This window comes from Eurytemora carolleeae, unplaced genomic scaffold (assembly GCF_000591075.1).
Source record: "Eurytemora carolleeae unplaced genomic scaffold, Eaff_2.0 scaffold97, whole genome shotgun sequence".
NCBI lineage: Eukaryota > Metazoa > Arthropoda > Copepoda > Calanoida > Temoridae > Eurytemora > Eurytemora carolleeae.
In genome coordinates this window covers 199,290-223,517 of record NW_019396042.1, presented here as the reverse complement: position 1 = coordinate 223,517, position 24,228 = coordinate 199,290, and the positions used below count along the sequence as shown (strand labels likewise).

The 24,228-nt window shown below is 32.2% G+C and overlaps 1 protein-coding gene across 2 annotated transcripts; it reads left to right on the top strand.

Moving 5' to 3' along the window:
- The first annotated feature begins 330 nt into the window (after positions 1-330).
- LOC111701122 (ADP-ribosylation factor GTPase-activating protein 1) lies at positions 331-23,599 on the top strand. Of its 2 annotated transcripts, XM_023472284.1 has the most exons (15): positions 331-422; positions 1,050-1,168; positions 1,641-1,743; positions 3,104-3,212; positions 3,708-3,806; positions 5,121-5,268; positions 5,354-5,438; positions 6,730-6,813; positions 7,233-7,301; positions 8,184-8,243; positions 13,029-13,087; positions 13,446-13,502; positions 19,987-20,097; positions 20,181-20,261; positions 23,274-23,599. In XM_023472284.1, exons 1-15 carry the CDS (start codon positions 363-365, stop codon positions 23,419-23,421), a joined length of 1,392 nt encoding a protein of 463 aa, XP_023328052.1. In that variant the 5' UTR covers positions 331-362; the 3' UTR covers positions 23,422-23,599. The 2 variants fall into 2 exon arrangements, with proteins under 2 accessions (XP_023328052.1, XP_023328060.1); XM_023472292.1 differs by lacking the exon at positions 8,184-8,243.
- Positions 23,600-24,228: the final 629 nt, after the last annotated feature.

Sequence of the window (24,228 nt, the reverse complement as noted above, 5' to 3'; positions counted from 1 at the left end):
TCAAAGATTTAGCAGACTGAACTTGCCACGTCTCTCTCAAGGATAAACAAGGAAACAATCCCTATTCCCTGCGACAGTTTTTTTTTCCGTCCTACCTTCTCATTTATATACTTAACCATGTGGTTAAGGATTTGTTTTTACTTTTGTTTAGTTGAGAACTTAGTGCTGTGCTACAGCATATTAAAAAAGAAAGAAGATAATTATTTTCGTTAAATTTGATAAATAATGTTTTGTTGAAAAGTTCTACCATCATAGCAACTATTTTGTCAATCTTGTTTTCACAAGATCCGTGTTAATTCATTTACGAACCCGTTCTTGTCATTAAAATTTTACAAAAATTATATTATTTTTTTTCAGAAGAAATGGCTAGTCCTCGAACCCGCAGGGTTTTGGCGGAGCTTAGGCCTAAAGATGAAAATAATGTAAGCTGACAGGAATATATAATATTAATTTATGAACCCAGTGTTGCCTGTAAATATAAATAATATTTTCAAACCAAGCTAATAACATTCCCGTGGCCCTAACGAGTAACCTAATCTAAATTTGAGGCAAATCGGTCAAGGGTTTCATGAGTTATGCTCTTATGTCGAAACAAACAGACATAGGCAAAGAGAATATCTATGTTAAAAAGTTCTTCGCTCATATAAATATATATGTTTGCTACAGTTGGCCAAATTGGCTGACATTTGTTTAGAGAACCCATGGTTACCTTGGGTGTAGCAGGCAAAAAAAATTCAGATAGTTTATCTAAATATTTACTTCTCTTGTTTGTGTCGGTTTGTATGCAATAACGCCCATCGGATCCAAATTTGTTATGGCAACTAACAATTTACATGACCCCAGGGGAAGTTTATGGGCTGTCAAAGTAGAACAATTTTACTAAAAAAATGTCAGTTTTAAAATTTCGCCGATTTAAATAGAAAGATCCGCGAAAATTTAAGAACGATTAAAGTTTAGAGCAACAGTTAAAACCTAACATTTTTAAATGAAAGGGTGTTTTTAAATTACTAATCTAAGATTTTTAATACCTTAATTCTTTTTTAATTTAGAAATGTTTTGAATGTGGAACTCATAATCCTCAGTGGGTGTCAGTAACATACGGAATATGGATTTGTTTGGAGTGCTCAGGGAAGCATAGAGGACTAGGAGTACATTTATCATTTGTCAGGTGGAGTACGTAACATTTATCATTTGTCAGGCGGAGTACATTTATCATTTGTCAGGTGGAGTATATTTATTATTTGTCAGGTGGAGTACATTTATCATTTGTCAGGTGGAGTACATTTATCAATTGCCATGTGGAGTGTCTTCAAATGTATTATAATAATGGAGTGTATTTATCTTTTTTCAAATTGAGTACATTATATTTTTTCTGAAATGGATTTTTTTCTGATGAAGCCTTAATTAAGGTGTTTCCACGTAAAATGAAACGAAAACTCTCTTAAAAATCTTAATTTTCAATGTTCACATCTTAACAAGGTTTAATATTTAAAACTATGAATTCTTCTCAGATCATAACATCAAAGGTTTCCTTCATTAAGGAATTTATAATGAGGTTTGAGTTTTTTTTGTCGATTTATATTATTTAAACACTTATTTCAATCACTAATTAAATAATATTTTAATTATTTTATAATTAGGTCAGTAACAATGGATAAATGGAAGGACCTGGAGCTGAACAAAATGAAGAACGGAGGAAATAAACCTGCCAAAGAGTTTCTAGCTAAATATTCAGATTGGGAGGTAAATAATATGATTGTTAACTTCAAATTAAAATGTCAACCTTAATGATAACTTCGTGTTTTACATTAATTAATTCATTTTTATACATTTTATAATGTACATTTGAATCGTAAATATTAAAGATAGAATAAATAAAAAATTAATAATGATGAACTATAGTTTTGAACGAAGAAATGATAAAATCTGAATAAATTGAAGGAACTGGAAATGTAATTTTAAGTTACCCTGCATTTTTGAAGTGGAATGTCCGTCGTCCGATTTACAATGGTACCCTTAAACCTCTTTCTAATCAATTAATCAAATGGCGGTTTATCTATAAAAGTGAGTTTGCAAATTTTTACTCTGGAGAGAATAAAGGAAATTTCCTGAATAAACCACGTTTCAAGATGAAGAACCGATGACTTCTTTCTCATTATTACTCAGATAGAGGATTAAAGGATACCATTGTGAATCGGACATTCCACTCTTTAAATGAAGGGAAACTTGAAAAACTGCTACAGACCTTGTGCAGGGGAAATTAGGTGTGCAAATAGCAGAGGGAAAGAACGAATAAGGATAAATGAATATGGGATGAAGTCAAGATAAGGAATGAAATCATGAATGATTAAGGAATGAAATCATGAATGAATAAGGAATGAAATCATGAATGAATAAGGAATGAAATCATGAATATATAAGGAATGAAATCATGAATGAATAAGGGATGAAATCAAGAACGAAATCATGAATGAATAAGGGATGAAATCATGAATGAATAAGGAATGAAATCATGAATGAATCATGAATGATTAAGGAATGAAATCATGAATGAATAAGGAATGAAATCATGAATGAATAAGGGATGAAATCATGAATGAATAAGGGATGAATTCAAGAATGAAATCATGAATGAATAAGGAATGAAATCATGAATGAATAAGGGATGAAATCAAGAATGAAATCATGAATGAATAAGGAATGAAATCATGAATGAATAAGGGATGAAGTCATGAATGAATAAGGGATGAAGTCACGAATGAATAAGGAATGAAATAATGAATGAAAAAGGGATGAAATCAAGAATGAAATCATGAATGAATAAGGGATGAAGTCATGAATGAATAAGGGATGAATTCATGAATGAATAAGGGATGAAGCTATGAATGAATAAGGGATGAATTCATGAATGAATAAGGGATGAAGCTATGAATGGATAAGGGATGAAGTCATGAATGAATAATTGATAAAAGTCATGAATGAAATGGGATGAATTCATGAATGAATAAGGAATGAAGCCATGAATAAAGATTGAATAAAATTGCGAAAGAATAAGTAATGAAGTAGATATATAATGAAAATGAAAATAAATTAAATGTTTCAGGAGAACGGATCCCTATCTGTCAAATATAACAGTCGTGCTGCTGCGCTTTACCGAGATAAAATCTCAACTGAAGCACAGGGAGGATCCTGGTCAGAGAAAACATCCTCAGGTAGTTCTTTCATTTCTTGATAATAGCTTTAAAATAGGCATATCAAATTGGATCGTTTAAAGCTCTAAATTTAGATTTTTGGAACTGATCCGAAAATTTAAAAGAATGAATCATTTAAAAAAATAGTTGAAAAATCCCTGTAATATATTTTAATAACAACTACTAATGATGATAATGCCTATTTTAAATTTAATTCTTTTCAAATGAGACCTAAGGGATCAACGGTGGAAACTTTTGTCTGTGTTGAGTATCCTTTATCTTGAACGCTCAATCTCGACATCCATTGTGGGCAATAAAGTCTAGGATCAAATGCTTGAAAACTTCATTTTTGTTTTCCCTTCTGGGTACGACCACAACAGGATATCGAAGAGGAATAAAATAAGATTGAGATGAATTCTTAATCCCAAGATTAAAAAAAACAAAAGTTCTGACTTCAGCACGGAAAGAATCTTCTGTAAATAAAATATGACTAATCCTCTTATTGTGAATATTTAGCTAAGGATCATAAATCCTCGTTTATCTCCTCCTCATCTAGCTCCGGGCCCTCATATAACAACCAGGGAGGGATGAAATCTAGCCAAAGTTATTCCTCAGGTAAAATCAGTTCGCCCATTTTCACTAATATATTTTGATGCAATAATATATTTTGATAATACAAATCTCTGAAAAAAATTGACAAGTTGTATTACATTCAAAGCCACATTTCAATCAAGAAAATGCATTTGCTTTGTATAGGAAATTAAAGTCATTTAATAGTTTGAATTTTTATCTACACATTTTTCTATCACGTGTTTTTTTTTTAATTTCTATCATATTTTTCTCCGAATTTTCTTTTTTTTTTAAATATGAAATCATTTCTTAAAATAGAGTTTGTCTACAAAAAAATATTTAGCGTTTTTTTTTCTGTTAAAATTGGTACATTTTCAAAAATAAAAAATGTGGATTTTTAAAAATTCAAACATCCATAAACATTCCTTGGATTCATAAGATTTTCCAAAAAATATTTGAACCCTATCCCTTAGGCCGTTTTGACGTTTATTGGAAACAAACAGACAGCCTGAAAAGCAATATATATATATATATATATATATATATATATATATATATATATATATATATATATATATATATATATATATATAGATTAGAAATAGCCAGCGTTACCCAGGGCACTCATAGTTACTCCCGTCGTTTACCCGATACGATCTTAGGCATTCTGGGGTTCCACGTTTGGTTCCCCTTCAGATTTAAACTTGATTTGATTATAAAAGTGGACCTAGTCGAGGGGAGGGGAAGGCAATCCGCACCCGTTTAGACTCCATCCCACAATTGACTCACAAACATAGACTTGCGACAACACGCTCACCCTACTCAACTTGGAATCCCAAAACCAAAGCTAAGAACATTCCAGTGGTTCTTCGGATTTCCCCAATCAAAATTTAAGACAAATCGGTCCAAGGGTATATGTGTTATGATCGGACATACAAACAGAAAAACATGAATATGTTGACTAGCTTGGGAACCCAGCGCTGCCCAGGATACTGAGAGTTACTCCCGCCGTTTACCCACACTTGAATGATTTTAACGGGAAACCAAATTTTCGTTATAAAAGTCGACCCACTAATTTTAGAATCTCAAAACCAAGGTAAGAAAGAACATTCCCGTGGGTCTACGGAGTTCCCTAATTAAAATTTGAGGCAAAACGGTCAAGGGGTTCCTGAGTTATGATCTGACAAGCTAACAGTCAGACAGACAAACAGAGATTACAACTTTATATATATATATATGTTCCAAACATTTGTTCTTGTTTTCTATTATCCATTTCAATTTCAATTTCAATTTCACAAATTAAGCAAAATTAAATTGGAGTTTTTTTTCTGAAAGATGATAATGTTTCTTGTTATCTAGGTATGGATGGTAGCTATGGTGGAGGTGGTGGTGGAGGAGGAGGAGGTGGGTACCAGGGGGGCCCGGTAGATCCAAACTCTAGAGAATTCAAGGCGCAAAAAGAAGATTTCTTCGGGAAAAAACAAATAGAAAACGCCAACAGACGAGAGTGAGTTTTCAAACAACTTTTAAGAAACGTTATCAATGGATAAAAGTTTTTAAAAAATGTTGTTAAATATTTTTGTTTTGTTTAGAGATTTACCTCCCAGCCAGGGTGGTAAATATGCTGGGTTTGGTAGTTCGTGTAATAATCCTCCAGTTAGATCAGCAACTACCCAGGTACTTTACCAGATTAATCAAAATCGACTTTTAGAATGTCTGTTATTTTTCATTTTTTTGTAAAATTTGTTCACACATTTAAAAACCTTATAAAGGTATTTAATCGTAAAATTGAGAATAATCAAATATTCAAACTAACTAAGAACATCTTTTTGTGACAACCGACTAATTTTTTGTCGTAGACAATAAGAGATGGTAAATCTTACATTTGCATTTAATTTTTTAAAAACTTTGTTGTCTTAAAATGATCTAGAAAAACTTAACATTTTTTATTTCATCAACATTTTCACAGGACTTAGCATTTGTACATGTACTCTCTGTACCGTATTATGTTTTCACAGGACTCAGCATCTGTACATGTACTCTCTGTACCGTATTATGTTTTCACAGGACTCAGCATCTCTACCTGTACTCTCTGTACTTGATTATGTTTTCACAGGACTCAGCATCTCTACATGTACTCTCTGTACCGGATTATGTTTTTACAGGACTCAGCATCTGTACATGTACTCTCTGTACTTGATTATGTTTTCACAGGACTCAGCATCTCTACATGTACTCTCTGTACCGTATTATGTTTTCACAGGACTCAGCATCTGTACATGTACTCTCTGTACTGGATTATGTTTTCACAGGACTCAGCATCTGTACATGTACTCTCTGTACCGTATTATTTTTTTACAGGACTCAGCATCTGTACATGTACTCTCTGTACTTGATTATGTTTTCACAGGACTCAGCATCTGTACATGTACTCTCTGTACTGGATTATGTTTTAGCAGGACTCAGCATCTGTACATGTACTTTCTGTACCGTATTATGTTTTTACAGGACTCAGCATCTGTACATGTACTCTCTGTACTGGATTATGTTTTAACAGGACTCAGCATCTGTACATGTACTCTCTGTACTGGATTATGTTTTAACAGGACTCAGTAGCTGTACATGTACTCTCTGTACCGGATTATGTTTTTACAGGACTCAGCATTTGTGCATGTACTCTCTGTACTGGATTATGTTTTAACAGGACTCAGCATCTGTACATGTACTCTCTGTACCGGATTATGTTTTTACAGGACTCAGGATCTCTACATGTACTCTCTGTACCGGATTATGTTTTCAGTTTTCACAGGACTCTGCATTTGTGCATGTACTCTATGTACTGGATTATGTTTTAACAGGACTCAGCATCTGTACATGTACTCTTTGTACTGGATTATGTTAACAGTAAATAAAATTCAAATTCGCATCAAAATATGAACCTGTTATCCCTTGACCTCTGGATGTTTAGGATTTCACGACCTTGGGAGGATTGACCTCAAGTTTGTCCTCGTTTTCTCTGAACGCTGGTAGCCTCGGATCCAGAGTAGCTGAGGTCAGTTTATTCAATGGTTTCGGTTAAAAGTTGACAAAGTTTGAATTTTTTTGTATTTTTAATTTGTATTTCACATAAAACCAATTTAAAAGTTATTAAAACTAAAACCAAAAAATCGTATAATTAACGATATCAATTACAAAAATTATAACGTGTTTCATTTAAGCGAAAACTAAAGTGAAAAATTAATTGTTATAATTCTCAGATTATTTTTCCAAAATAATTTATTTCAGTAAATTATGTCCTTTAGGTAACCTAAAAGAAATTGCAATAAAAATTTATTTTGACTTTTTTTATAGTATCTTGATGAAATTAAGTAGAAGAAACCAAATATGGACATTTTCATATTATTTGTATGTTTTTAAGAAAATTTTAGAAGTGAATTCTGAATTACTTTTAGAAATATTTTTAATGTTTAGGTTGGATGGAGGTTCACATCTCTAGCTGGACAAAAAGCTGCAGAGTTAACAGAAAATGTCTCTGAAAAGGTATTCATATAAAAATACACAGTTGATAAAAGAGAATTTAAAAAAATATTTTAAAGTTTATTTTTTCAACTGTGACATTTTTTCCCCAATGAATGTTAGAAACGGTTGTTTGTGTAATTAGACGAACTAAAACATGTTGCATGAATAACTGTTAACTCCAAGTTGTTTTATGAGATAGAAAATCCTGTGAGTCGGAAGTTTTTACCGTTGAGAATAAAATTAAGTTCAGATATCCACACTTAATCAAAGTTATGATCTAAAGAAACTGATTACATGTCTCAAAATTAAATTTTCTTTGCAACCTAATGCTGTAGGACTTATATTTAAATGTAAATTCTACAAGAACAAAAAGTCAAAGTTTAAAATATCAAAGGTTTACAAAATCAGGTTGCACAGATAAAAGGATTAAAAATCAAAAATTGAGGCGAGTAATCAAGTCCTTTGGCCTTCAAGAATAAAACTAAGTCGGACTTGAATATAGGTTTTTTTTTGTAACAAACTCAGATTTTCTCCCGGCTACGATGAGTTTTACAGTTTGTATTGTATCTTGATTCAGATTTTAAGTTTGGAAAGCAGAAACCACGATTAAATCAAATATTCTTTTAAAAATCTCATCAGCTTGTTATTCTCGATTTTAGAACTGTATTGAATCTTTCATAATACACATTAAGCTATAAACTTTAATGGATGTTAGATCAACGGCTCAAAACAAACATTCAATGTTACGCATGATTTTTGTTGGTTTAGTTTTGCTCTAAATAGTTAAGATACATTTAGTTCTTTTATTTGGAGGAGGTGGGCTCAGGATAAAAATTTACAAATATTTTGAGCCCCCCTCCCCCTCTTTTTTATCCTTAGTTATCCCTCCCCTCCCTTCTATAGGTTAAAGATGGAAGCCTGCTAACCGACCTGACCTACTCAGCAACAAATATTGCGGGAAAGGTAGATTTATTCAGGGCTTAATCTAGTTTTCTGTTTGCTAAAAATATTATTTAAATTTATCTTCTGAATAAAGGAACCGCAAACCCCCCCCCCCCCCGCCTACTCACCCTCATAATCATTCACGTTAAAATATAAATCAAATACGTTTTTTACACATTTATGAATTATGATGCTTCAGTGCTTGGTCCAAGATCTGCCGGGAACTAGCGCTCGCCCTTCACTCCCCCACTTCGTCTTTTCTTAGTCAAAAAATTGTCCAAATCTGAACTATATCAAAATATGGGCAATTCTATAAGTTCTTGATTTCTGAGATTGCACCTTTTTGAGGGGATGGGGGGACCCGTGGGCGTGGCGGGGTTACTCGTAGGCGTGGCATCTTCTTAGATTGTCTCGAAAATTCTAGACTGGTCACTACTAACAAATTGAAAATTGCAGTGGATTTGTACCATTCTTCATTATTTAGGAAAGATTAAGCCCTTTTTTTAATTCATATATTTATCGGAATGTTGCCATAAACCTTTGTTCTAATCCGATGATTTTCTTAGTTTTTTTCCTAAACCTTTTAATGCATGTTCATTGTTCTCTTAAAGGGACTGAAAGCGTAATTTCAAGTGATTCTCCCTGAAAGAATGGCAATGTCATATTTACAATTTGGTAACCTGAAAACATTTATCTGATCAATAATGTGGAAGATTTTGTCTTTTTAGGTTTAAAATTGTTTAATTCTGGTAATTGATCCTATATGTTTTCTTGTAGTAGAAAAGTGCAAGTCACTTTTGTAGAGTAATCACAATTGAAAATAATCAGTTTAAAAAATTAAAAAATATTGAAATCTAATTCATACTTGGGAATCGGGTATTGCCATCTTTGCATGGAGGCTCACTAGAAATTACGCTTACAGTCCCTTTAACTGTGTAAACCCCAATAACTGATTTTATTCTGTGTAAATATATGTAGTTAGTAGTAAAATAAAACTAGTGTTTATGGAATATGGAGATTATTGGGAAAAATCCTTTTGGAAAATAGGTATTTTCCCAAAGGCATTTTCCCAAGGGCGACTTGTCAAGTGACAATTTCTGAAGTGGAGAAAATCAAATTTATGCGACATTAATATATGGTACGATCTAGTGATCTCGTAACTCCTAGTTTTGACTGTACAATTTACATACTAGCTTGAGGGAACCAAATTTACATACTAGTTTGAGGAAACCCAATTTACATACTAGTTTGAGGAAACCAAATTTATACACTAGTTTGAGGAAACCAAATTTACATACTGTGTTTGAGGAAACCAAATTTACATACTAGTTTGAGGGAACACCAAATTTACATACTAGTTTGAGGGAACCAAATTTACATACTAGTTTGAGGAAACCAAATTTACATACTAGTTTGAGGAAACCAAATTTACATACTAGTTTGAAGAAACCAAATTTACATACTAGATTGAGGGAACCAAATTCAAAACATTTTCGTTTTTCTCGAAAAAGAAGAAATATGATTCAAACATGTAAGATTTCCATTTAACGTTAAGTTTACCTTTATTTGACTCGAGGCAAATATAAAAACAAAAAATCAACATCTGAACCTGCTCTTTCTAAGATGGATGCCATGGCAAAATGTTTTTAATTAATTTTAAGAAATTGATTCTCGCTTTTGCTATAAATTTATTTAACAATAATAAATATATTTACAAAGTTTAAACAGGTTAACCATCCTTCTGGGAAACTTGTATAATATATTTTCAAAACTCCAGTATTCTTGATCAACAAACAATTAATCATATTTTTTATATTTTATTATTGTCCATTTTTGTTTCTGTTCTTATCGCTAATATTATGCAGGAAACGGCTTAATATTTCTCTAATTTTATCATACTTATTTAAACATTTACTATTTTTCATACACTGTTATTGATCTATTGATCCATTCTCCCCTTTCAACCCTCCCTCCTCCCCGCCCCCTCTTTCACCCTTTCAGTTGCAGTGTGTTTGTTAACCTGGAGAGTAAGGCGCCTACTCTCTCTCCTACCCGGAGTAAAATAATAAACCTAAACCTGAATCAGTATTCTGATCCTGCTACCGTAATCTGCCGGTTCTATAGTTGAAATTGATCCAACTTCAGCCGTTGATTTCCTTTAAACAATTTCTCGGATTATCTAATCCATTATACCAAAAGTTTTCATTCATGGACAACTTCAAGAATCAAGTTTTTTTTTTGGGGGGGGGGGGATTATTTCCAATGTCGATTTGTCATTTTCTTCCTGAGACACATAAAAACTCTCGAAAACTAGCCTTTCGGCTTTCAGCCCATTTTAATATTTGAACTTTATTTTTCTTATTTCACTGAAGTAAGTTCGTCCTAGTTTATAAAATCGTCTACCACAAAGCAAATTTATGTTGTAAAGAATGATGAAATATTTGCTGTTTTTAGTCATATAATCATTGGTCTGATATAGCTGTTCTAAATTAGCTAACTTCTAATGATGCTTGCCAAATCATACAGGGTGTCTCAAATAACATAAGAATAAAATGAAAAAATGAAAAGTTTTGTGCACAAGAGATTAAATTTCAAGCGGGATATATTAAGAAAGGGGATCACAGCTGTGAAAGCTTATTTTGTGCTTATGTTGTTCATAAATAATGGCGATTTCCCCCACTTTATGTCATTTAAAGTTTATCAACCCATCATAATTGCATAAAACTCTTCCGTTCAACAAACTGTAAATATTATGCTTTTTAAATTTTTCAGATGCGTATTTAGTTTTATTTTGAACAATCTTAACAGTTGACGTTTGCTAGGTATTTCGCAAATTTGAACAAATGATTTGCAATTTCACTCATTCCTTTGTGTTCATTATTTAGTTTTAAAGTTGCCTTTTTTCCACTGAATTTTTTTTTTAATTTTTTAACTAGCCTTTTCTGATCAAACTGTAAAAAGTTAAAAAATCAAGATTTTGTTTTCATTTTTTTATTGTTATTTCTCGTTGAATAGATATAATGGAGGTTGAAGGAAAAGTTTTGAAAAGTAGTTTCCTGGACTTGGAAGAGTGGGATCTAGAATCCACTCTCAACCAGGAGTTTAAAACTTGTAAACCTGGACACTTGGGGGAGATTAACACTCTCCTGGATGGGGAGGTCAGAGAGATTAACTCTCCTTTGATGGAGTTGATCATGAAAACGAAGTGTAGGTTGAGGGGGATGGAGAAGAAGGTGAGCACTTGCACCAGAGAGAGTCGAATGCAAAAGGATTGTCAATGTTAGATTAAATGACCCTTTGCAGGTTAAAAAAATTCACAGCATTGCCCTTTATGTCAAACAAAAGTAACTTGTCCAAGTTTTCGATCTTAACTCCTCTTATTTAAGAGCTATGAAGAAGAATACAAATATTTTGAATTTCTAATATGTTATGTAAAAAGATGAATGTGATATTTTTCATACTTGCGTAAACTCAAAAGTAGAGAATCTACAAGGTCCTTCAATTTAGTTTCTGCAGTGTCTTCAAACATAGATATAAGTTTGGACACAAAATCGATATGACAGAAAATTCTACATGCTTTTGTGTACATCTGATGAATAAGTTGACGAAATGAACATTAGTAAATTTTGTAAAATGAGATGAGCAAAATAGCATGATTTCTCATGATGTATTTTCTGTACTAATCTATCATTTTTGCCTTCTAACCATTATTAAGAATCTGGACTGAGAACAATTTTTGCCTTATTATTAGCTCGATTGTACTTTTCCAATGCTGTTTTTTTTGCAGAAAAAAAATTTCGTTTAATTTTTTACATACACTATTGTTCATTAAGTACACTATTGTTTGTTATGCATACTTCGCACTGCTAAATAAATTGGTTTATAGATTCTTAAAAAAAAAAAAAAAAAAATTGTCTACAGTTCCGTTAATTGTAAACTTTTAACTTTCCAGAATTATTTCAGAGGGATTTTTCAAAAAATGTTGAAAGTTTAACTATAACTGCAGTAGGATTACTACACAGTGCAGTATACCCGGTTTATTTGATTTGCATTGTTAAATGACAAGTTAGGACTTTACTTGCAGAATAAAGGAGATAAATAGGGGGGTGGGGGCGGGCTAAGTCTGTCACAATACTGTTGGCAGTTGAGAAATTTTGGGATGTTTGCTTTTTCAATGTAAACATATATTGTTATGAAAAGGGGGGGGGGTAGTAGTACATACAGTGTACCAGAAGAGAAAGTGTAGTCGTGTTAAGGGTGGATTTTGTGAGGGTGGGGTAGAATGCAAATAGGGGAGGGGGTGAATGCAAATTGTGTTGGGGGTGGGGGTGGGAGGGGATGTGCTGGACTGTAGAGTGGAATAAGTAGAACTTGAACCTAACTCGGCACTATCACAAAATCTAGCTTTTAATTTCAAATTAGAAAACATGACCTTTTATAACATTTGATGATATTGTTTTTATTGTAATCACACCTCATATTTGCACGGAACTTTCTCAAAAATTTTTCATGCAAAGTATTAAGCTTTATAAGTAACTGGCTTGAGAACCCGGCGTTGCCCAGGGTACTCATAGTTACTCCCGCCGTTTACCCGCGGTTGGCCGTAAGTTACGATTTTAGTTTTTCCCCCTATAAAAGTTGGCTATAGCATCGTAAAGTCAAGCTAAAAACATTTCCGTGGTTCTTCCAAATTCCTCAACCAAAATTTGAGGCAAATCAGTTAAGAGGTTCCTGAGTTATGATCGGACATACAAACAAACCGACAAACAGAGATTACAACTTTACATATAGAAGATGATAATTTAGGTGACAGATGTAGTCGGGAAAAGGAATTTTGATCTTTCCTCTCTTTGGGGTACAACTAGGTAAGTTATTAGAGGATGCTTTTTTATAATTTTCTGCGAGAATATATATATTTAACAAAAGATTAATTGTTTAATGCTTTTTGTTGTTGTGGGCTTAATTGTGTTGTGACCAAACCTTTTAAGCACACGAAAAAAATTTTAAATTTCAAAATTGTTTTAGTCTGTACAGTGTTCAGTATAAAACTTGGTAACATGTAGTTTAATGAACAGTGTTAAGTGTACAGTGTACGCTGAAGCAGAGGCGTACTCGGNGGGGCAGAAAAAGTCAATGATTTTACATACAAAGCAAATAAATTTTTCTTTCTTTTAAACCTAAAATTTTTAAATAATCGGTTTACTCATAACTTTTCTTTTTTAGATCCGATTATCAACCGTGCGAGGATTCTGGTTTAATGCGATCTTCATCAAATGGAATGTAAGTAAATCCTCAGTTTATTGTACAATGTAGTAAATTCTTGTTCCCAATCTGAAGTATAAGATAGAAACTCAGCATGTGTATTGTGTACTACTCTCATATTTGAAACAAATTCTTCAATTTATTCGCTACTAATCTTACTTCTATCTGTTGCGTCTACAAGGAGAAAATTGATAAAGACGTCTCATGCCGAAGAGCGTAGCGCCCATACTTGAGGAAGTTGGAACATAAGACTTAGACCGTAAAAAAATCAAATTAATATCAAACAAATCATTCAGATATTACAACCTATAGTCATCGATTATCTTTCGCCACATTTGTATATAGTTGATATTTCATACTAGTTTTGATTTTGTTTTTTAAATTAATATTTAGCTTACAAATTGTTTCGAACATTCCTGGAAAATATGAAAATGTCGTCTTCATTAACAAAAATCCTCGAAACAGGAATAAATGTTTTTATAAGTAACTCTCAGATCATAACAATTAAAACATATTATGAAAAATCAACTATATATGAATGTGGCGAAAGATAATCGATGACTATAGGTTGTAATATCTGAATGATTTGTTTGAAATTAAATTGATTTTTTTACGGTCTATGTCATATGTTGCAATTTTCTCAATTTGTATGGTCGCTACGTTCTTCGGTATGAGACGTCTTTAACAAGTTTCTCCTTACAGACGCAACAGATAGAAGTAAGAATAGTAGCGATCAAAAGCGCTTTTTTATTGCGTTAAGCCTATACCCCCTTTCATTTTTCGCGAACACTCCCTTTAACAAATGATAATCAACAGTTGATCAAAGGATTATAAGATGCATAATTGTTTGAATATTGATCACATGGGCAAGACGAAATCTACAAGATGAAAAGCTTTATTTTTTCTGAAAGATTCGGACACGGTTGTAAATACATACGTTATATAATATAAATTTTTAGAAAACATACGTTATATAGTAAAAATTTTTTAGAAAACATACGTTATATAGTAACAATTTTTTAGAAAAACAATAAATTTTACCTTGAAATATTTATAAATGTTTTTAACAATCTTTGATCATTTAAATTTTTAAAATTAAAAAATTTTCTTTGTAATTTCTTCGACAGTTACTTATAATTATAAATAAAAATTGTTCAGCTAAATTAGAATTTTTCTTTAGAGCATTTCCATAGAGTAGTTTTATCATTAAGTATTAAAAATAAGAAGAAAAGGGCCACATCACGTCGTGGATATTTTGCTCTTCGTTTCCAAAGAAAAGGAATCAATTATCATGATAAATAAATTATTTTTTAAAGATTTTATAATTGAATCAGAGTATACAGGAGGGGAGGGATTTCATTTGCCACTTTTAAAACTTGTAATTTCATAGATTTAACAGCATCTCCCCCCCCCCATTTTAACCATGGTGGTCAACGTTTGAATGATGAGAAAGAAATTGTATTTTCAAGATGAAAGAACAACGTTTGAAACATTGAAATATTTTATTAATTTATAGAAATTCACTAAAAGAATATTCTGCCACAGACCAGATTTGAGATAGGATGGTGAAAGAGGGGGGTGGGGATTGACATTTAACTAATCTGTGTCGTTATGTTGATTTATTGATTGGCTATCTTTCCTGCGTAGTTGACAGAATAAATTTTATCTCTCGGTAAAAACATTTTATTGTAACATTTGGAGAATAAGATGTATACAAACAATATATTTATTTGTAAACTGGAAAAGATTTTTATGCCAAAACTCGTGGCGCTAATTTTGATTTTGAGGAAATTTTTTTTTTCTGAATAAACCTTTGCTCATTAGGATATATCGTGAGTTTGACCGATAAAAAAATTAGTATTTTTTAATGTTTAGGTATAACGGAATGGAATAAAATTTGTTTTGATCCGATTGTTATCTGTATTAAATGGGTTGATATTTATTTTAATGAGGCTGGTAGGAAATACCGGGTGTTTGGTTGGGCCTCGGAACCTCTGGGTTCTGGAGTTTCTTGCATCTAGTTCTTCTCCATCCTTTCTCCGGGATACTGTTTAGTATAGTGAGGAGGAAGGGAACCGGGGCATCGTTGCTTCCGGATACAGTTCAGTAGACAAGGAGGAACTACAAAGGGGGGGGGTCCTATCTTTGCTCTGGAATACAGTTTAGTACAAAGATGAGAAGAGTGGTCAGCACTTGCAACGGGAAATACAGCTTAGAACAGAGGGGGAAGGGGTGGGTGGTTCGGGTCTGGTTTTGGGATAACATTTATGTTCAAAGAGAGAAGGGGTCTACTCCTTGCTCCGGGATAGAGTTTAGTATAAAGGGAGGAGGGGAGGTTACCATCCTTGCTCAGTTTAGTATTGAGGGGTGATCCTTGCTCCAGGGTTCAGTTTAGTACAAAGGTCTGAGATCCTTACTCCGGGGTTCAGAGGGATGATCCTTGCTCTGGGATTCAGTTTGATACAGAGGGAGAAGGGAGATCCTGGCTCCGGGATACAGTTTAGTACAGAGGGAAGATCCTTGCTCTGGGATTCAGTTTAATACAGAGGGAGGAGGGTGTTCAATTTATTTTGAGAAATATTTTACACTCTAAATATGATCATTTAAGACCTGTAATGGCACATTAGGACATCCTATAAGGTGTATAAGACAGATATTCAATGGTATATGTGAGCCTGAAGATTAATTGTGTTACAACACATTCATCATAACTTACTCTCAGCCCAGTCCAGGGATAACGTGAGATGGGAGAAGATCAGATGAGATTGAACTGCGATTGAAGGACGAGAGAATAGATGCAGTAAGATGGTACAAAGTAGAATTGGTCGATATTAGATGGGATGCTGAGAAATAGGATAAAGTTTTATGCCATTAAGGGAGTTAGGATTAGGTCATTGCACTGTAAGATATAACAACTAACAAATAGAAGAATAATATAGAGCGAGGAAGATGGGGGAAGGGGGGGGGATTTTCTGAATAAATTTTCTCTCCAGGTTCTACAAAAATTATCCATTGAATATTCAGCCTGAGATAAACTGACAATAGAACTGGCTGAAACTTTCTCCACGGAATAGATCCTCCTCTCCAAGAGATTCAGAACTAACCTAATTACATCCTTAATTATTTTCCTTTCAACTAAATAAAAATGTAGGCTCGAGTGTTCCTGGATAATTTTTATGTTTTGTGTTTTCAGAGAAATTATTTAAAAGAATGGATTGAATAATCAAATATGGAAAGCTTGATGCAAAGTCTAGGATGGGGTTCAGGTGGAGGAAAGGGAGGATATCAGACACCAGGCTTAAAGGCTGGAGGTACCGGAGGATATTTCCCTGCCTCCGTTAGTTTACTTGCTGGGGATAGTGATGATGAGGTTGAAGGGGAAGGTGGAAGTGCTTGCAAAAGTAACAATTCCAAAGAAGATGAATCTCTTAACTTACAACTTGCAAAGCTGGATAAATCATATCAAAAGTTCACTTTAAAAAACAAACAGTAAGTTTTATTAATTCCTTGTGCGCTGATTTAAATAAGTTATTGGCGTAATTTTATGTTATCCTCCAAAATTAAATAGTTTAATGTTCAAATCACATTAGTGAAAACCAGAGGCGCAACTAGGATTTTTGCTAGGGGGGGGGGGGCAATATATAATTTTGTAATGGTCTGGGGGGTTTCCCCCCCCTTTTCGAAAATTTTTCGAAAACATTAGTGCTATATTAAGGGTTTGAAGTCGAAAAAAAGGAAATTTTAAGTTGTTGCATGCAGATTTGGCTGCATGTTCAATTCAAATCGATTTTTTGTTCTTGTGTTTTTACAAAATTTATAACCTCCAACAGCTATAAAATGAATGATATGAGTCAATTCATTGTGTGTGTGCGAATCGCAAAAGAGTATTTTTTAAGTACCTGGTTTAATTACAGATTAAATTGCAAGAAATAATCATAAAAATACATAGGTAAAGAATAAATTCAATCATCTAAATTGAAAAAGGACAGATAATGTTACCTTTTCTCTTGAAGTTATTGAATTAATGATTGATCTAACCAACATTCATAATCTAAATTCATTTTCGATTTTATAGAACTTCTGTCAAAGAAGAATATAAATCTTGTTTGTTATCAAATATGATAATCAGTTAGAAATTTGCCAGGTTCAGAATTTTCTCTTGATTTGGATATGAGTTTTTGCCACAAACTCAAATATTCTAATCCCTAAATCTTTGCACTGAGTGGTGTAAACATTTGATATTTCAAACTTGGAATATTTTACCATAATAATTCAAAGTTTGATATCTACGAGTACTCTATAAACTCAACACAAATAAAATACAATTCAGAAGTTTTTTTACATTAAATGTTTACATAGCCTTGAGAATTGAGAAAGATGAAAATATTTTTTTTTTTAACTAGCTATAGTATAATAAAATAATACAATAACTCTATTGGTTTTCTTATTCCTGTGATACTGATTTTCGCCATTCTTTCTTTCTTTTCATTCTGCAAGGGGGGGGGGGCGCGCCCCCCTCTCAGGTGCTAGGGGAGGGCGCGCGCCCGGCTGGCCCCCCCTAGTTGCGCCTCTGGTGAAAACCTTTTTAAATGGAGATATTCTATATAATCTTTATTGCTGTTTATCTAAAAAATTGGCTTGAAAGTTATTTCATTAAAAAGCAGGAAAGAAAATTGACTAAATTCATCTCTGTTTAGTTTGATGACTAAATATTTTTCATTGTTCCTCAAATAAAGGATTAAACTGCTCTAGCATGTCATTTTTTCAATTATATCGATAGTCTCTTCAAAACTTATTTTTTTTCAATTAAAAATTTCAATTATTTTATTATTTTAACTCGATAAAATCTGATTTTCAAAAAGTTATTCATCTTGTTTTAATCCCGTGGACCAGAAGAAAATGTATGTACACTGTACAGTGTATAATGCATGTTTAGTATTTCCTTCAGTGTTCATTCCTTCATCTGCATTGTGTAATCAAGTTAAGTCTGGAAACATTAGCTTAGATAAACAATTGCTAATTTTCTTCTTTAGGCTCCTTTTGATTATTTCTTATTAATTAATTGGGAAAATAAAATTTTTTTTGTTTTTGTAGTCTTACTGTCTTATTTGTAGTATTTGATTTTCCATTTTACTTCATAATGAAAATCAAATAAGTTTTTTAGGAAAACACATAAACTTTGATTAAAACTGGATGGAGTTACGATCTTTTTGCAGGATTTTATTTTAAACTAGAAAGTTCATTTTTTGAACCTTGCGGCGGCTGTGTTGTTATTAACTTCTTATTTTAATAGACTATCAACGAAACTTCAAGAAACCTTTCATTTAAAAAGTTTAGTTAAAGGCTAGCACAAGTATTCTCTTCAAATTAATATGACAAGAACTTGTAAATGGCAGGCTTTCTGCATAAGGTTTCCTTCATAACGAAAAAATATTAAAATAGCAGTTTTTAAACGCTCATTTTTAAACAATGATTACAACTATACACGCTTTCAAATCTGTTTACAACCTAAAAAAGATTTTAAATCATTTGACATGTGTACTGGATGAATTGCTCATTTGAACAAAATGATGAAAAAGTGTATTTCATTTATCAGAAAAATAAGAAAATAAATCCGAGACTCTTTAATGATGTTTATTTCTCTGGAACCCTTGAACCTGTGAAACGCAATAAATATTTTATTAAGATATTTAACATCTTGGAAATACTGTTTTCACGCATTTAAAAACATTTCACCAAGCTGTGTCTGTTTACTGCAAGGATTGGATGATGGGGGGGGTGAACAGATTTCAATCCATAACATTACAGTGAACAGTGTAAACTGTACACTGTTGCAATTTTAATGGTTGAAGAATAATACTGCAGTATTTTAATGCTTTAAATTGAAATTAAAGATAGATTCATGAACATTATTATCTAAGCTGTTGATTCAAGATAACCATCTAAGAACTGTACTTTTTTGTTCATAAACCCAGCTAGATTAATATAGAACATTCTTGGTATGTAGAAATATATATTTAGTTCAGATTCTTCTTATTTTCGATACCATAGAAAATGCCAAGTAAATTATATATTTTATTGATTATATTTATTTAAGTATATGATGAATAATAAATATACATTTTTTTAAACCAAGAGCCCAATTTTTTTATGTTAGAAGTAGTTGAACTACGTATACGTATATGTAGTTGAACTACTTCTCGCTGTTTATTACACCTGGAGTTCATATCTAATTTCTAATGAATAATTTAGAACCTTAATGAAAAATGTACTTCCTAAATGGTTCTCTCACATTTTGCAAGTTTTTTCCAGCTATTACTGCTTTTGTACTTTTCATATTTTGGGTGAAAAAAATTTAAGCTTTAAGAAATAGCGAATAAAATGTTGGAAAGAAAATCTACTTTACTTACTTCCATCTTAGATAATTTTCAGTACATATATACAGAAACATAAAACACCAAAATTGTTTAATTTGTTTTTTACTTGTTATTCTTGTTGTTAGGACTGGATATCAGCAGGACGGATTACTCCAGGATAAATCTCCAACCGAGGATTCTTACGGGGGATACAATAGCAGTGACAACTTTCAAGGATTTGGAGAAGAAACAAAACCGTAAGATTTAATACTTTATTAATCAAGATTTATGTTTATTTTTAGATTGTATCTAAGAAGATATTTTTAGATTTTAATTGCAGGGATAGAAAAAAATCGGATGATTGGGGTTCAGGTTGGGATGACTCCGGGTGGTCAGAATCTCCTCAAAAACCAGCTCCAAGGTACCGTTTTATATATTTTTAAAATTCAATACATTTTTTTCTCACTCTGGACCCGGTTAGCTCGGAGTATTTGTTGAAGCTATGACGAAAAAGACTTGGGTCTCTATTTCAAAACTAACACTTGGCCCATTTCTAGCGCTGAGGGTTAGAAATGGGCCAAATCTTTGTTATCTTTTCCAAGAGTATATATCTTTAAATCCAAGACGAGTAGAACAAAATTACACCATATATTTATAAAAAAATGGCTTAACTATATATTGAAACAGTAAATGTCAATTTTAAACTAATAATTAGGTGGGAGAATTAGTTCTTGATGATTCTTGATCTCATTTTCGAATGTATCCCTATTTTGAAAAAATTACTGGATTTCAGTTCATATTGCGTTTTCGGAACACATCCCGGTTTTGAGACAATTACCGGATTTCAGCTCTAGTCGCGTTTTCGGAACATATCCTGGTTTTGAGACAATTACTGGAATTCATATCAAAGTCAATTTTCAAGTATTTACGTAATTATGAAACAAAACAAGATCTTTTGATAAGGTAAAATATAGACAAAATATAAACAAAAAAAACTGTTCTTTTATAATTTAAAAATCAATAAAGCTTTCCAGTCGTAATTACGTGTAACACATTCTTTCACTTATGGAGGAGCATTACGCGAAATTACGTGCTAATTACGTATACGAAAGAAAGTCTAGTTTCACGTAATGAAGGTGTAATTACGCAAAATTACGTAATACGAAACCATTCCGTAATTAGTAAAGTACATATTAATTCTCATAACTGAATATAGAGCAAAAATTTGTGTAAGGATATGTGCGATAAACCATTTTCAATCTGATTGGATAATTTAATTACTTTCAAATTGAATTAAAATTCGTTTATGGTGATGGAAAGAAAAAAGTAGATGTTAGTTCTACATTTTATTGAAACTTTAAAAGGTCCCAAACCTACTCTGTGCTCTAACTTTTAGATGGTAGAGTTCATGTCCAGGAAGGTTAAAATATAAACAAAATATATACCTCTAGGCTGGTTTCGCTAATTAGGCGTAATTATTGCAACAATTCGCAAAATCGAAGTTTAGCTAATTTCGCGAAATAATGTTGTAGAAATTACGGGAAATTACGCCGTAATTTTGCAAAATTGAAGTTTATCCAATTACGCAAAATCCTGTGAAATTACACGAAATGAAAATGATTTCGCGTAACTGCGCGTAAGTGAATAATCTATTACGTTGGAAACCCAAAGCATTTAGAAATCAAATATTGATATCATTTGTACTTACAATATAGATTAACCTAGAAATGCGGAAAACTGTTTGTTTAAAATGCTTGAAAATAAATCATCGATAGTCTCTAATTTAACAGATAAAATGTGGAAACTTAGATTCTAGAAATAAGTCAGACGTTAATTTAGTCTTCATAAGAGTATGTTTGTTTTTAGTGATTTATTTTGTAAGTTATAAAAGTGAGTTTTGTTTTGAAATGCAGATTATACTTAAAAACAGGGAAGTGGGTTTTGTCTCGAAAACGCAACAATGTTTCAGGATATGTTCGAAAATGTAAAACTTAACATTGTCTTTAAAACGGTAATGAGCTTTAATATAAAAAGAACTCCTTTTATAATTTTGATTTTAAAAAAGTTTAAAATTGGGAATTGTTGTCCTCGTCATGTTTAATATAATGTTGGTTATAGTTTTTTTATCGACTTTTACGCTGGATATGGGCCGGGATGCCAAAAAGCCCATCTTTCAATTTGTGCCCATTTCTAACACTCAGTGTTAGAAAATGGGCCAAGTGTTAGTTTTGGAACTGATGTCCTCTGTATTACAGATAGATACTGTAGAAATCTTTTAGAGGGACTGTAAATGTCATTTAGGCGACTTTCCATGCAAAGATACCAATGCCCAATTTGCAATGGTTCCCTTTAGACCTTACTGATCGAAAGTGGATGAAATGATTGAGTTGTCTGGTGTGTCGTTATTGACTCAAAAATTGCCAATTTTTGTGAATTTCTTCATTGTTATAAGAAAGATATGCCGCGAGTCACTTTTCTGAAAATAAACAAAAATTTAAAGCTACATAATCTTGCTTATTTAATTCATACTTGATCAGACAAAGCTTTTAAGGGTAATGTTATAAATCGGGCATTACCATCTTTACATGGAGGGTCACTAGAAATTAAGGTTTACAGACTCTAAGCTCCCCCCATTATTTCTTACACAAATCCTTATTTTCGGTGGGGGGGAGGGTTGTGTGCTTGATATCCTTGAAAGGGGAAGAAGGCTGAAAGACTGTAATTTGATAAGAAGATCTGATGGTATTAGCAAAATATCTGGTTCTTGTACAGGAAATAGATTTATATTAGATCCATCCTTCCTTTCCCATCATTCTCTTTACCAAAGCACCATCTGGTTAAAACAGTCGGAACTAAACTTATAAATATTGATTAATCATATGCAGTATTTTGTTCAGGGGGAGATAATCTTTTTGGATTTTTTGACATTCCAGAAAGGGGGGGGGCTGATTCCCCCTGGAAATCACAGTTTACACTTTTCCAGGGGGAAGCTGAGCACCCTTTGCATACAAAAATAATATTCTTCTCAATTATATTTTCTTTAATCCAACCTTTACTGGTATAGAGGGTTAGTTCTGTCCAGTGCTTTAATTGATTATTAGTTTGTTAGGCTGAACAGGTTTGGCTAAAATAGGATCAAATTATTATCTTATTCCTAGATTATAAGAAAAACAGAAAATTATCTGTTTTATTTAAGATATTATTACCTTGTCGAGCACATGATACTGAAAATGATTCATGGGATTGTATATGATTAGAAGTTTTTCCTCTGTTCTTTTTCTTTAATTTATAAATCAGTTGGGAACCAAAAAATTTGATTATTCTTTAATGTCGTTTTCTTGATGGAAGTCAAAATTTGAATTTGAATTCTAAATATTAAAAAGTCAAATAAAAAGAACAATTAATAATCAAAAAAATAATTTTTATCTTTCAGCGAGAAAACTAAAACTTCCAAGACCGCCAAGGGAAAGAAGATGGGAAACGAAGGCCCACTTATAGACTTTGGAGACGAGAAGGAAAAGGACGATTGGGAGGATAACTGGGAGGACGATGCATGGCAAAGTTTGAGTAAAGACGATTAATTTGATGCAGAAGTTTCAAAAATATTGCCCTAATTACCTACCTAAGCAAGCTGAAAGGCCTAATTGTTTCACAACAAGTGCTTTTCTAGACAGGAAAAATACACTTGCTCATTGGCCATATAACGATTTTAAATACAACCTCCTCAAGTTTTATCTGAAATATACAATGCTTTGTCTTCTTACTTTTACATAAAAATTCCATCCAGTGCTTGTTGGATATTTGGTTTTATCTCTCTCCAATTGAATTCTAAGAATACTGGAGATTTATTGTTACAAGTCTCATTTCTATTCCATTCGTATTTCGAATCCTTCATTACTTTTTACTATTGAGATATTAAATAATCAATACTGAACAAAACAGACTTTAGTTCGTGTAAAATTGTTATAATAAGGTCAATTCATTCCCCAACATCTTGGTTAAGGCATTTTTAGTTTATGTGATCCTTTGTCTTTAATTTTTTGTCATATTTGACTTAACATTTTTAAATTTACGTAAAATGTAGCATTTAATCTTTATTTTGAATAAAAATATGTAATAGATTATATTTAAATTATAATTAAATTATTGTATGAAAAAGAAAATTGCCAAAAAGAGAGCTGCAGCTCTGGAAAATATGCTTAATATTAGGGAGAAGCAATAGCAGAAATATGTGTCAAAATGCATATCTCCTTTGTCTTGAAGGAATTTAGAATGCGTAGAACCAAAAAAGAGGAACAGTGGAACAGAAAACAGAAGTATAATCAGATAAAAAAATTCATTGCTTTTTTTAAATTTTGATAAAAAAATGTTTCATTTAAAAATAAATT